Source organism: Globicephala melas, chromosome 3, assembly GCF_963455315.2.
Source record: "Globicephala melas chromosome 3, mGloMel1.2, whole genome shotgun sequence".
NCBI lineage: Eukaryota > Metazoa > Chordata > Mammalia > Artiodactyla > Delphinidae > Globicephala > Globicephala melas.
In genome coordinates, this window is record NC_083316.1 from 115494121 (window position 1) to 115506948 (window position 12828).

General features: G+C 40.6%; 1 protein-coding gene and 1 pseudogene across 4 annotated transcripts in view; one reads left to right on the forward strand and one right to left on the reverse strand.

Moving 5' to 3' along the window:
• Window positions 1-12828, forward strand: part of CTNNA1 (catenin alpha 1) — a 345218-nt gene that overhangs the window by 314402 nt on the left and 17988 nt on the right. For all 4 annotated transcript variants that reach the window (XM_060296266.2, XM_060296265.2, XM_030869482.2 and 1 more), the window contains one exon: window positions 11220-11376. In XM_060296266.2, coding sequence (XP_060152249.1) covers window positions 11220-11376 — 157 coding nt within the window. The remainder of the gene's footprint in view (window positions 1-11219; window positions 11377-12828) is intronic.
• Window positions 387-1987, reverse strand: LOC115860069 (importin subunit alpha-1 pseudogene; annotated as a pseudogene).

Here is a 12828-nt window from a genome sequence, read left to right on the forward strand (position 1 = left end):
AATCACCTACAGAAAGTTCATGGATGACCAAGTTGTATGAAATAAATTGAGAGTAGATTTTAAAGATTTGGCATTCTTTTCTCAAGCTTGCCATTTTACCCTATCAGCATTTTATTTATTTTTTTATTTTTTAAGAAAAGGGTGGAATTTAATCTTTATTTACAGGACACTGCAAGATATGAAATTCCACATAGAAATAAGAAACCCACTGAGAGGAGAAGCTTCATATAGTATGTACAGTTTGGAACTGTTCAAGAATAGTTTCTTTGTAAAAAGTGCTACAATAACAAACCACATGTAAAAAGAGTTCTTAGTAGAGAAACAGTAAGACAAACTTCTACCAAACATAGTACACAACAAACAACTTAATGCCTCAGGTGTACAATCTAAAAGTTGAAGGTCCCAGCAGTGCCATCCTGAACTTGGAATGTAAACCCTTCAGAGGTAGTTTCTGGCACAACATTTTGATCTTCCTCTTCCTCCACAGAGAAAGAGGAGGATCTCAATCTCAATCAAGTTTAATGAAGCTTTGTACACAGACTCATTTTCATGGTTTTGTAGAGCTTCAATTTTGTCCAAACCTCCACATTCTCCAGTCATCATACTAAGTTTCTCAGTTTCCCCTAGTTTCTCAGCAGCGTGAAAGATATTTGAGATGGCATCCAGAATAACCAGAGGAATTTTGGTGTCTTTCACAGTTAGGAGGTTCATCAACGGCTCTGTTATGCCACAGTGAACAAGGTATACCATCTGCTCAACTGTTCCGCCACGTGTATAGTTGGTTACAGCCCATACAGCTTCCTTTTGTGTCCTAAAGTCGGCCTTAGAGAGAACGCCAACAAGGAACGGGACTAATCCGTGATTTACAGCTTGTTGTATCTGGTCCTGGCGGCCAGCCGTGATGTTTGACATTGTCCATGTAGCTTCCTTCTGAATGTTAGTTTTGGAGTTTGTTAGCAGGCTGGGAAAGATGGCAAGTGCTCCTGCATCTATTACAACCTGAGTCTGTTCATCTGTTCCAATGACAATATTCCCTATGGCTCTTTGTGCAAGAGTCACAACTGGCAATTCAGTAGCTCCTAAAAGCTTCACAAGTTGGGGTACAACCCCAGTTTTCACAACCATTTCAATCCGTTCATGTGGACCATTGGTAAGGCAGGAAATAGCCCAGCAGGTATCAGCTAAAACTTCTGGGTCATCGTGATGCAGGAGATGAACTAAAGTAGGAAGAATTTGCTCAACAGAGTCTAAGGGGGGGTGCATGATTCTTGTTGCGACAAAGATTTGAAAGTGTCCAGGTAAAATTATGTAAGTAACCACGTGCTAAAGATGACACATCAGGAACCGCCAGAAGTGCCAACAGCAGGTCAACTGGACCATACTTGATAACCAAGTCTCGGAAAACCGAGCTATCACCTGCAGTGTTTCCTAGAGCCCATACAGCTTGTTCACTGATGTGAGCGTGGGGAGATGCCAACAGAGAAATGAATGCTGGGATAGCACCTCCATCTACCACAGCCTTGGTCTGTTCTGATGTCCCGGAAGCATTGTTAGTGAGGGCCCAAGCAGATTCAAACTGAATGGGACTACAATCCGTTCTGCTCAAGAAGGACACAAATTTTGGAATCAAACCAGCCCGGATTATGCTGTCTGTGGGGGGCTATTTTACCCTAGAAAGCAGTTTCCTAGCAGCTTGAGTAGCTTGGAGCTGGCTTTCCAAGTTGTTGCTATTTATGCCTTTGACAATATCATCAACAGACCAATTTACAGTGCCCCGGTTTTTGCGGTTTTCCTGCAGTGGAGAAGCAGCAGCATCTGGAAAGGAGCTGACATTTCTCCATTTCAGCGTCTGGTCATCCTTCTTAGCTTTCCTGAGCTCCACATTAACTTCTGTTCAGCGCTGCCTCATTTCTATACTGTCTTTCCCCTTGTTCTTTAATCTGTTAAGGCGGGCAGCTGGTGAACTAGCATCCTCATTGGTGGACATGGTTATGAGACAAAGGAAGAAAGCTACACAGTTGACTCAAGCTTCCACAGGAGGTGGTGCGGGGCGCACAGGCTGCGCATGGGCTGCCCTCACAGTGTCCACTACGGTCAGCCCGAGGGTGTGCCAGCACTTTATTTTTAATGCCTTTGGTTCTCCATTTGATTTTGAAATGCTTGAAAAGCGACAATGCTTTCACATATTGGCTGAAACAGATGGTAACATACGCTGATCACACCTACTAAGAGTATTTATATAAATGATCTTAAAGCCTAGAAAAAAAATCACATGGAGAGTCTAGTAGATCCTAATGAGAGTGATGGTGTGCATAAGTCATGTTTGGCTGGGATATGTTGCCCAGGTTTTAGGTTGCCCTCAGAAAGCACCTTTTTTCCCTCTCCTTTGTAGGTTCATTTCTCCTGCTAGAACAGACCTCAAGACAGTGTCCAGACCACGCTTGGAATTGGGTATATGTCCTAGATAAAAAGGTGTTTCTCTAGGTGTGATTATTCCTTCAGATTCTCTCCTAGGCCCCTTCCTACCCTTGCTCACAGACAGGGCTGGGCAGGTTCAATGATGGCAAATACAGTAGACATTTGCAGGCATGGTAATGACAAACTATGTAGCATGTGCCATTTCTAAATGAGGTAACTGTGACTCCACTCCAACCCATTATTGCTAGATTCTTTCATTATTTTTAAAGAGAAGTCAGCAATTCAGATTTTTTTGACAAGTCTCAATTTTAAAGGATTGGTAACTAATTTAAAGTTTTGAAATTCTTTGAGGAGCGTAAACCAGATTTCTGGGAGCTGCATCTTACCTACCCTGGCCATGTGTTTCATGCTCAAAGGACCTCTTCTTTAAGGTAGCTGATGGCTGTCCCTCTCAGGAGGAGTGGAGCCCTCTCCTTATTCTTCAGCCTGATGTGGGCAGTGATGTCAGGCATCGGGGGGTCCTAGTCCTGAGGTGTTTCCTTCCAGGGTCACTGGCTTGTTTGATAAACAAACCCTAGGCACGTTAATCAACTTGACTAGGCTAAATATGCTGTAGCATGTAGACAAAAAGTTATTATATTAAAGTGTATGTTTCTTTATTTGAGGCTACTGTCAGCATCCATCCACAGTATTGGGTTTTTCCGGTTTGTTTTTCAGGTCTCACACCCACACTGCTGCATTCAGGCAGCCCTGGCCCCTCTGCGGGGGGCTGCTTTTCTGTGGCTCCACCTACAGTCTGGAGTTGGTTCCTAGACCTTATTGTTCCTTTCTGGAGAGGAGAGGTGACAGATGGAACCTGTAGAGGAGTTTTCTTCTCCATCTTTCAGTTCACCCAATAGCAAATTAATTTTTGGAAATGGGAAATTCTGTTCTAAAGTACTAACTTTTTAGTAGTTAAGCGACTTAACTCTGATATTTGCGGTGTTAAAGTTGAGTTCAGGCAAAGTAACCTGAGAGTGGATTTATTTTGTTGCTTGGGGGAGAAAAAAGCACCCACATTTTTTGGTGATTTATGAGTAGGAAAGAAAGTAGGTCAGCTCTTTCCCTGCATTGCCTTCTGTTTTGTGTCTGCAGTATCGCACTGTTCATCAGAAAGGGGACCTCTCTCCATCTGAGCAGAGAGCCCAGCCTCACATGCTTTTATCAGGAAAAAAATCTAACTGTTTTGGGAAAGAACCTGATTCTCTACCCCCATGCCCCCCACCCCCCAATCATCTTGCTCATGGATGTGCTCAAGTCTCAGTGCATGGTAGCTGCTTAAAACACTTCAGTTTTTCAATTCATCTGATGCTGGTCAAAAGAAAATAGAAAAACCCTGCCAACAGCATGTTTCTGACAGTTGATAATTCATATGGCGTTCCTTGGAAATTGAAGCAAGAGTGAATGAAGTATTTGAAGCTGCTGCTTATCTACATTTCTTTGTCTTTTTTGGGGGGGTGGTACGTGGGCCTCTCACTGTTGTGGCCTCTCCCGTTGCGGACCACAGGCTCCGGACACGCAGGCTCAGCGGCCATGGCTCACGGGCCCAGCCGCTCCGTGGCATGTGGGGTCTTCCCGGACCGGGGCACGAACCTGTGTCCCCTGCATCGGCAGGCGAACTCTCAACCACTGCGCCGCCAGGGAAGCCCTCTTTGTCTTTTTTTGGGGGTATTTCTCACTAACTAAATTGAGAAAGAACTTATAAAATTGGTGGTTCTTTCTTCTGCCTCCTTAGATTTATTTTCCATATTGCTGCTTCTCCCATTGTTCTGTGGGAATGCTGATCATTTTTGTGGCTAACAGGCTTGACAAGCATCAAATAAGCATAAACCCAGACAGGCCTGGTCTATATAGGTAGTGGGAAAATATATAGCTCTTAAATGAGCATCCAAGGCATACGGGCCAGGGAAGCCTGTGGCCTCAAGTTCTCATTCATGTATTATTTCACAATCATAGGACCATCTACCTTTGAATCACCTCACTTTTCCACTTCTGATATTCTCTAATCTTCTTACACGGTAGTTGCACAGAAGAGCTAAAAGGAGATGCTTCTGACTAAAAGTTTCTCTCAGCATTTTCTGTACCTCTTTCCTCCCTTCCCCCCTCCCATGGAGGTCTGCAGGTAACAGGCCTCCAGAGGTACTCTGGTTTCCTTGTAAGCCTTGCATATTGGTATTGGTTTGTTGTTTTGTTTTCTTGTAAAGTCTGATTTCCATATCATAAAAGTTGGAAAGTGTTTCCCTCTCTTCCATTTTTTTTGAGAAGTCTATATAACTGGTATTCTTCTTTAAATGTTTGGGGGGAGTTTATCAATGAAGCCATCTGGCCTGGAGTTTTCTTTTTTTAAAATAAATTTATTTGTTTATTTTTGGCTGCATTGGATCTTCGTTGCTGCCTGTGGGCTTTCTCTAGTTGTGGTGAGTGGGGGCTACTTTGTTGCAGTGCGTGGGCATCTCACTGCTGTATCTTCTCTTGTTGTGGAGCATGGGCTCTAGGCGCGTGGGCTTCAGTAGTTGTGGCACACAGGCTCAGTAGTTGTGGCTTGCGGGCTCTAGAGCACAGGCTCAGTAGTTGTGGTGCACAGGCCTAGTTGCTCTGCGGCATGTGGGATCTTCCCGGACCAGGGCTCGAACCCATGTCCCCTGCATTGGCAGGCAGATTCCCAACCACTGCACCACCAGGGAAGCCCCTGAAGTTAGAAGCTTTTAAATCATTGATTCGAGACCTTCTCTTCTAATGTAACATGTAATGTTGGTGTGTGTGTTAAATAGCATGGTTGGGATGGTCAAGAAAGACCTCACTGAGAAAGTGATGTAGAAGCAAAGACCAGAAAGGAGATGACAGAACAAGTCAGAGAGGGTGTCTGAGGGGAGAGCACTCCAGGAAGATGGAACAGCAAATATAGAGGCTTTGAGGAAGGAGGGTCAAGTATCTAACAGGAGTGTGAATGGTATAGAGCCTTTTAGGGCCATGGTAAAGCATTTGGCTTTTTACTCTGAGTCACATGGGAAGCCATTGATGGGTTTTGAGTAGAGGATTGACATGATCTAACTTTGGTTTTAGCAGGGTCTCTCTGACTTCTCTGAGGAAGGATAGAAGCAGAGGGACCCCTTAGGAAGCTGTGGTTAGCAGAATAATGTGCTGCCCCCACCCCCAATTTTCTAATTCCTGGAACCTGTGAATATGTTACCTTATATAGCAGAAGCGACTTGGCAGAGGTAAATAAACTAACGATCTTTAAATGGTTAAATTATCCTAGATTATCCGGGTGCATCCCCAGTATAATCACAAGGGTCCTTATATGAGGGAAGCAGTGGTGTTGGTATCAGAGAAGGAGATGTGATCGTGGAAGCAGGAGTTGGAGTGATGTGGCCACAAGCCAAGGCATGTAGGCAGCCTCTAGAGGTTGGAAAAGACAAGGACTGGATTCTCCCCTAGAGACTCTGGAATGAACAGTTATGCTGACACTTTGATTTTAGCTCTGTAAGACCCATTTTAGACTTCTGACTTTCAGAACTGTAAGATAACACATATGTGTTTTAAGCACAGCTAGTTTTGTGATTATGTTACGGCAGCATAGGAGACCAAAACAAAGGCAAGAGTACAGTGGAAGTGGTGAGCACTGGTTATAGGGTCTGGATATATTTTGAAGACAGAACTTACTGAAGGATTAGTTGTGAAGTGGAGGGGAAAGATAAGAGTCAGGAAAAATTCCAGTTTTTTTTTTTTTTTTTTGCGGTACACGGGCCTTTCACTGTTGTAGCCTCTCCCGTTGCGGAGCACAGGCTCTGGACACGCAGGCTCAGCGGCCATGGCTCACGGGCCCAGCCGCTCCGTGGCATGTGGGATCTTCCCGGACCGGGGCACAAACCCGTGTCCCCTGCATCGGCAGGCGGACTCTCAACCACTGCGCCACCAGGGAAGCCCAGAATTCCAGGGTTTGATCCTAAGTAGCTAGAAGGATGGAGCTGTCATTTATGTTAATTTTGTGGTGCTTGTTAGACATGCAAGAAGCAAAGTCAAGTTCAGGAAAGAGGTCTGGATGAAATATATAAATGTGAGATCCATTACCACATACATGGTGCTTAAAGTCATGAGACTTAATAAGTTCACCAATGGAATGTGTAAACCCAGAGTAAAAAGGTCTGGGAAATAACTGGGGTTCCCTAACATTTAGAGTTTGGGGAGATGAGCAGTATCCAGCAAAGGAGATTGAGGAAGTGTTATTGACCAGAAGAGCATCAGAAGCTGGCTCTGTCTTGGAAGACAAGTGGGATAAGTATTTCTAGGAAGAGTGATTATTCATGTAAAATGGTTGTAGAATGTGACTTGAGAACTGATCCTTGGATTGAGCAACATATAGAGATCACAAGTGATCTTGGGCAAAGAAGTTTAGGTAGAAATTTAGGAGAGATAAGCTTGACTGGAGTGGATTCAAGAGAGAAGAGATAAATTGAGTATAGCAAGTTGACAGCTCTTTCTAATTAAATGTAAGGATTATGGAGACATGGGGTGATAGCATGAGGTAGATATGGGGTTGAGAATGTTTTTTGCTTTTGAGTTTTAGTCGGGAGCATTTTTCTATGTTTAGCTGATGGAAATAATCCAGTAGAAGGGAAAAACTGGTAATAAAGAATAGAGCAGAGAGAATTGCTAGGACATTGTCCTGCAGTAGAGAAGAAATGAGATCCAGTGGACAAGTGGCAAGGTTGGTAGGAGCATAGATAGGAACATTCATAAGTAAAAAGAGGTAAGATAGAGCATGTGGCATGGATGCAGGTAAATGGATAGGTGCGGTGATAAAGATTCTATAGACATTCTCTTTTGATTGCATTCATCTTCTCATTTAAATAGGAAGCAGAACTATAAGCTGAGAGTGATGATGCTGGCAGAAGTGTTACAGGTTTGAGGAGAAGGTATGGAACAATTACTCTTAGGGTTCAGACTTGAGGAGAGGAAGAGACTGATTGGACTAAGGAAATTTAGTTTTCTTGCTGTCCCCAATACTATGAGTCCACTTGAAGTTGAGTGATCAAGATTTTAAAGGAGTTCCATTCAACATGGTTCAGAGCAGGAAATCATGAATTTTATTTTAGACATGTTTATTTTGAAATGTCTGAGGCATCTGAGTAGAGCTGTTGGGTATGTAGCTAGGAAATGACTTAGGGGCTAAAATGAATGGTCTGGGTTGGAGATGTGGGAGTAGTTGGCAGATGGGTGGTATGTAAAATCATATGATGAAATTGCTCACAGGTGGGAGAAGTGTAGAATGAGGAGAGAAGGTAGCATAGGATCAAGCCTTGAAGAACTTAAGCATTAGTGGAGGAAGACAAGACAGCAAAAGAGACACAGAAGAAGTAGCCAGAATGGTGGAAATGAAACAGAAAAAGTATTTGACAGAATCTAACATCCAGACCTGATAAAAACACTTTGTAAACTAGGAATAGAAGAAAATTTCCTCAGCCTGATAACATCGTACTTAATGATAAAAGGCTGAATACTTCCCACTAGGATCAGAAACCAGACAAGAAAGTCCTGTTCAGTGTTGTACTGGAGGTCTTAGCCAACAGTAGCATTTAAAAAGTTGCCATGGTATATATGGTGGTAGTGCGTGGTTTGGGGCTCTCTGCAAATTTAATGAGCAAGAATAGTGACTCATTAATTTATAAGTGAGAGTAAACTTTTCCCTCTAGTTGTTTCCTAGCGATTTGTAGGTCACCTTAGGTAGGCTGTTGATGTCTTACCCCATTTTCTACCGGTATTTTAGTGTTCTCCTTACTGATTTACCTAACACTATATATACTTCATCTGTCATGTATATTTAAATACAGATGTAAATAGAGAATTTTCTAAGACATGAGGAATGTTCAGTAAATGCATAAACAAACACGTTCTTTTAGGCTTTTTTAAATTTAACTCATTATCTATCTGGAAACAATCTTATTTAGTACATAAATGTAAGTGTGAAGTGAAGCTATAACTTTATTTTTCTCCAAATAGCCCGTATCAAATGTAGAAATATGCCATTCCTCACTGATTTGTGATGTCACTTTTATCATACACTGAATTCTGCTCTGTGATAGGGTCTGTTTTTAGACTATTCTTTTCAGTTACTTTAGCTTTGTATTACATTTTAACTCCTTTCATTACTCTTTTTTTAAAAAAATATTTACTTATTTATTTGGCTGCACTGGGTCTTTGTTGCGGCACACTGGATCTTCATTGCCGCGTGCAGGATCTCTTTTGGTTGCGGCATGTGAGATCTTGAGTTGCAGCATGCGGGCTCTTAGTTGCGGCATGTGGGATCTAGTTCTCTGACCAGGGATCGAACCTAGGCTGCCTGCGTTGGGAGCACGGAGTCTTAGCCACTGGACCACCAGGGAAGTCCCTCTTCATTACTCTTGCTCTCTATCCCTAATATCTTTTTGCTAATTCTCAGCTATTTACTGTTCCAGATTAATTTGTGAATAAATAGGTCAGTCTTCCTACTCCTAAACAAGGACTGTGTTTCTATTTATTCACATTTCTTTAATGTACCTCAGAAAAATTTAGTCATTTTTGTTACTTCAGTCCTCTGGGTTTCTTTACAGATTTAATCCCACATATTTTCTATTAATTGCGTTCATGAAGAGCTAATATTCCCCTCATTTTATGTCCTGTTTTCTGGTATATAGAAACGTTACTCATTTTTATATTTATATTGTCTCTAGCTAACTTAATGAAGTCCTATTAATTCTAAGAGTTTTTTCAGTTAACTCACTTCAGTTTCCTAGATAAAGAAAGATGATCTACATTGAAAAGTAATTTTGTCTCCTTTCTAACAGCTTTTTATTATTATTTCCATTTCCCACTTTTATTTCATTAGCTAGAAAGACCATTATTATTTAACTAATGGTGACAGTAGGTGTTCTGATCAATAACATCTTGATTTTTAAGGTAATGATTCTAGAGTTTCACCACTAAGTATCATGTTGGATAATTATTTGAAGTAGTATGTTAAGTATCTTTCTATTCCTAATTCATCAGAAATTAGTATTTATCATGTCCTTTGTAAACAGTTTTGTAATCAGAATGAGAAAATTCACCTTAGACGAGGTCCTTTTCCTCCATTATATATAAGGTATTACAGAACAAAGAGAGCAATTTTCTCTTTGTAAGGGAAAATTATCTTAATATTTAAGACATATAATTAATTCCCTGACCCGTGTTTACTTGGCTCTCTTAAGAAACATTTTCTTCACCCAGATTTTCTTACAAAGTCTAGCTCCACACTGATTCATTGATACATTAGTGAATTAATGAGTTAATTAATGAAGAGTAGTGCACAATGTTGAATCACCCAGGATGGCTAAAATTTTTTTAAAAAGGAAAAACAGGTGTTGAAGATATGGGGAAATTGGAACCCTCATACATGCTGGTAGGAATGAAAAATGGTTCAACTGCTTTGGAAGACAGTAAGGCAGTTCCTCATAAAGTTAACCATATGATCCAGCAGTTCCATTCCTAGTTATATATTCAAGAATAATGATAACAAACAAAACACATATGTGAATGTTCATAGTAGCATTATTCATAATGACCAAAAAGTAGAAAGAATTCAGATGTTTGTCAGCTGATGAATGAATAAAGAAAATGTGATAAATTCATATAATGACATATTATTTGTCAATAAAAAGGATGAAATATTGATACATTCTATAGCATGTATGAACCTTGGAAACATGTTAAGTGAAAGGAGCTAGTTCCAAAAATGCACATATTAATATGATTCCATTTTAAGGAAAAGTCCAGAATAGGTAGAGCCATAAAGACAGAAGTTAAGTTAGTGGTTGCCAGGAGACAGGGTTCAGGGAGATAGGGAGTGACTGCAAGTGGGTATGGGGTTTCTTTCTGGAGTGATGGACATGTTCTAAAATGATTGTGGTGATGGTTACAAAACTGAATATACCAAACATCTTTGAATCTTCCAATTTAAATGGGTGACTTGTTTGGTATATAAAATTATATTTCAGTAAAGCTGGGTTTTTTTTCCCTAAAGAAGTTACTTTTTATTATTCTAGAAGAAATTACTTTTTAAACTTAATAAATGTTATACTTTCTGTGAAGTTATTATATGTCAACTACAGTTATCTCAGAAAAAAAAATTTTTTTTTCTGTACTTTGAGAATGTACCAAGAACCTAAAATGCCAAATGTTCATCACAAGATTAAGAATGGTGGGTGACTGGAACAAACCTCGGTATCGTATAATCAGAATAGTGATGTGCATCTATAAGATGGAATAATAAACAGTTAATGTTTTTTAACATACATTTAATGATATGGAGTATCATATCATATGGAGTATTTAAAAGAAGAAACAGGAATAGTTTTACTAGCATATAATTCTAATTATGTATTTTTTGATTTGGCACATAACGTTTGTATGTGAGGGAAAAAAAGCCTGGAATATAATGTCAAAAATTGTGAAGAGTTGTTATCACAGGGTGGAGAGATTAGAGATACTTTTGTTTGTTATCATCCATAGTTCCAATGTATTACTGTATTTCAGATGTATTACTTCTCCATTCACATATAAAGCCTGTTGTTTAATACTTCTCTACTTCATTTTTGTAACTGTTAACAGCGGAGCATGTGGTATCATGCGTCCTCATGAAATGCACAGGAGACAAAGCATAGACACTGTGCTGACCAAATTGTCTCTCACTTGTTTTATTTTCATGACTCTGAAAGAGTAAACAATGAACTTTAATGTCTTTGCAGGTTATCAATGCTGCATTGGCTTTAGCAGCAAAACCACAGAGTAAACTGGCCCAAGAGAACATGGATCTTTTTAAAGAACAGTGGGAAAAACAAGTCCGAGTTCTCACAGATGCTGTCGATGACATTACTTCCATTGATGACTTCTTGGCTGTCTCAGGTAATGAGCTGATTCCCCAGAGAAGTATGTGAGGCTGTGCATACTTACTTTCACCTAAGTTACAATAATGGGCAATCAAAATGCCCCCAAGTATGGGCAGGTAAATTATTCTAGCAATAATATTGTGCTGATTTTCATTTTAATTAAAAACAGCAACAACAACAAAAAAAAGCGGGACTTGGAGTTGGAGTTGTTTCCCTTGTTATGAGGCTGGTCTCGATCTTAGAAGTGTGAATTAGTAATCTGCCTGGCAGAGGTTTTTCTCTGTTTATATAGAGTAAGATCTTGCAGCTGTGACCTGTACAACACCATAGCCATCCACCCCTCTTGCTGCTGCTGTGTTTAGAAAAAACATTGACCTGTGTCCTGGCTGTGGTTATTTGTTATGAGCCTATGAGACTTAGGAGGAGGGATTCCCAACATCATAGCTTTAGTTTCTTTTGTAAAAATTGTTCCCCTTGGAAAGCTTCTCTTTCTCTCTCCCTCAGAAAAGATCGTAGTTTAACTGCCTACTTTTCGAAAGACTCTGTCTGCATGATGCACAGATAGAAAACAGAGAGGAAATTTTTAAGTACCTTTTAATTATGAACTTACAAAAAATAAATCTGGGTAATTGACCTCACAAAAACAGTTGATTTCATTATATAAACATAAACTGGTAATGACATAGTAAATTGCATTCATATAGAACATGTCTGTCAACTGCAATTCCCTGTTTATCGCAGAGATAAGTTTCAATCCATCTTCTTAGAGTTGAGCAAGTATAAATGCATTCTCCATTTAACAGGCCTCTGCTGCCCTCGACTGCACTGCTTGCTCTCTGGAGGTGCCAGGTTTCCTGAGGCCAGTGGCTGTGGGCAGAGTCAACGGCTGGTACTTGTAGGGCTGAAACTACCTGTCACCCCAGGGAACCACAGTTTGGAATGTGGGAGATGTGAGTGGCCATGGGGCTTGAAACAGAAGCAGGGCTTAAGTACATGCACAGCACAGTCCTCCAGCAGTGACCTATATAAGGTGACAGTGTGTTCTGCATAACAACGTTCCCCTGTGTCTGCTCGCTCTCCTTGGGGTTGGAGCTTTGGCTCTACTTGAGATAGTGGGGAGCAGGCAATCCATAAACTGGAAAACAAGGGGGTAAATCATGCTGCTGCAGGACTGCCAAATTGCAGGTGCTGGTACTTTAAAACAAAAAACCATTTGTAAGCACATCTTTGCAGGTGCCAAAAATGCAGGAATTGCTTTTTTGGGAAATCTTGGCCTTCTGTTGTTTTCCCCAGTGAAGTACTGAATTATTCTTTTTCATAGATTTAGAGAAAAACACTCTACTTTAACAGCACACTTTTAAGCAAACAACAAATTCTGATATCTAAATACAAAGCCCCCCTCCGGAGATAGATATTACATTCCTAAACTCACTTACCAAGTAAGGCTTGGTCTCAAGGGGTTTTCGGT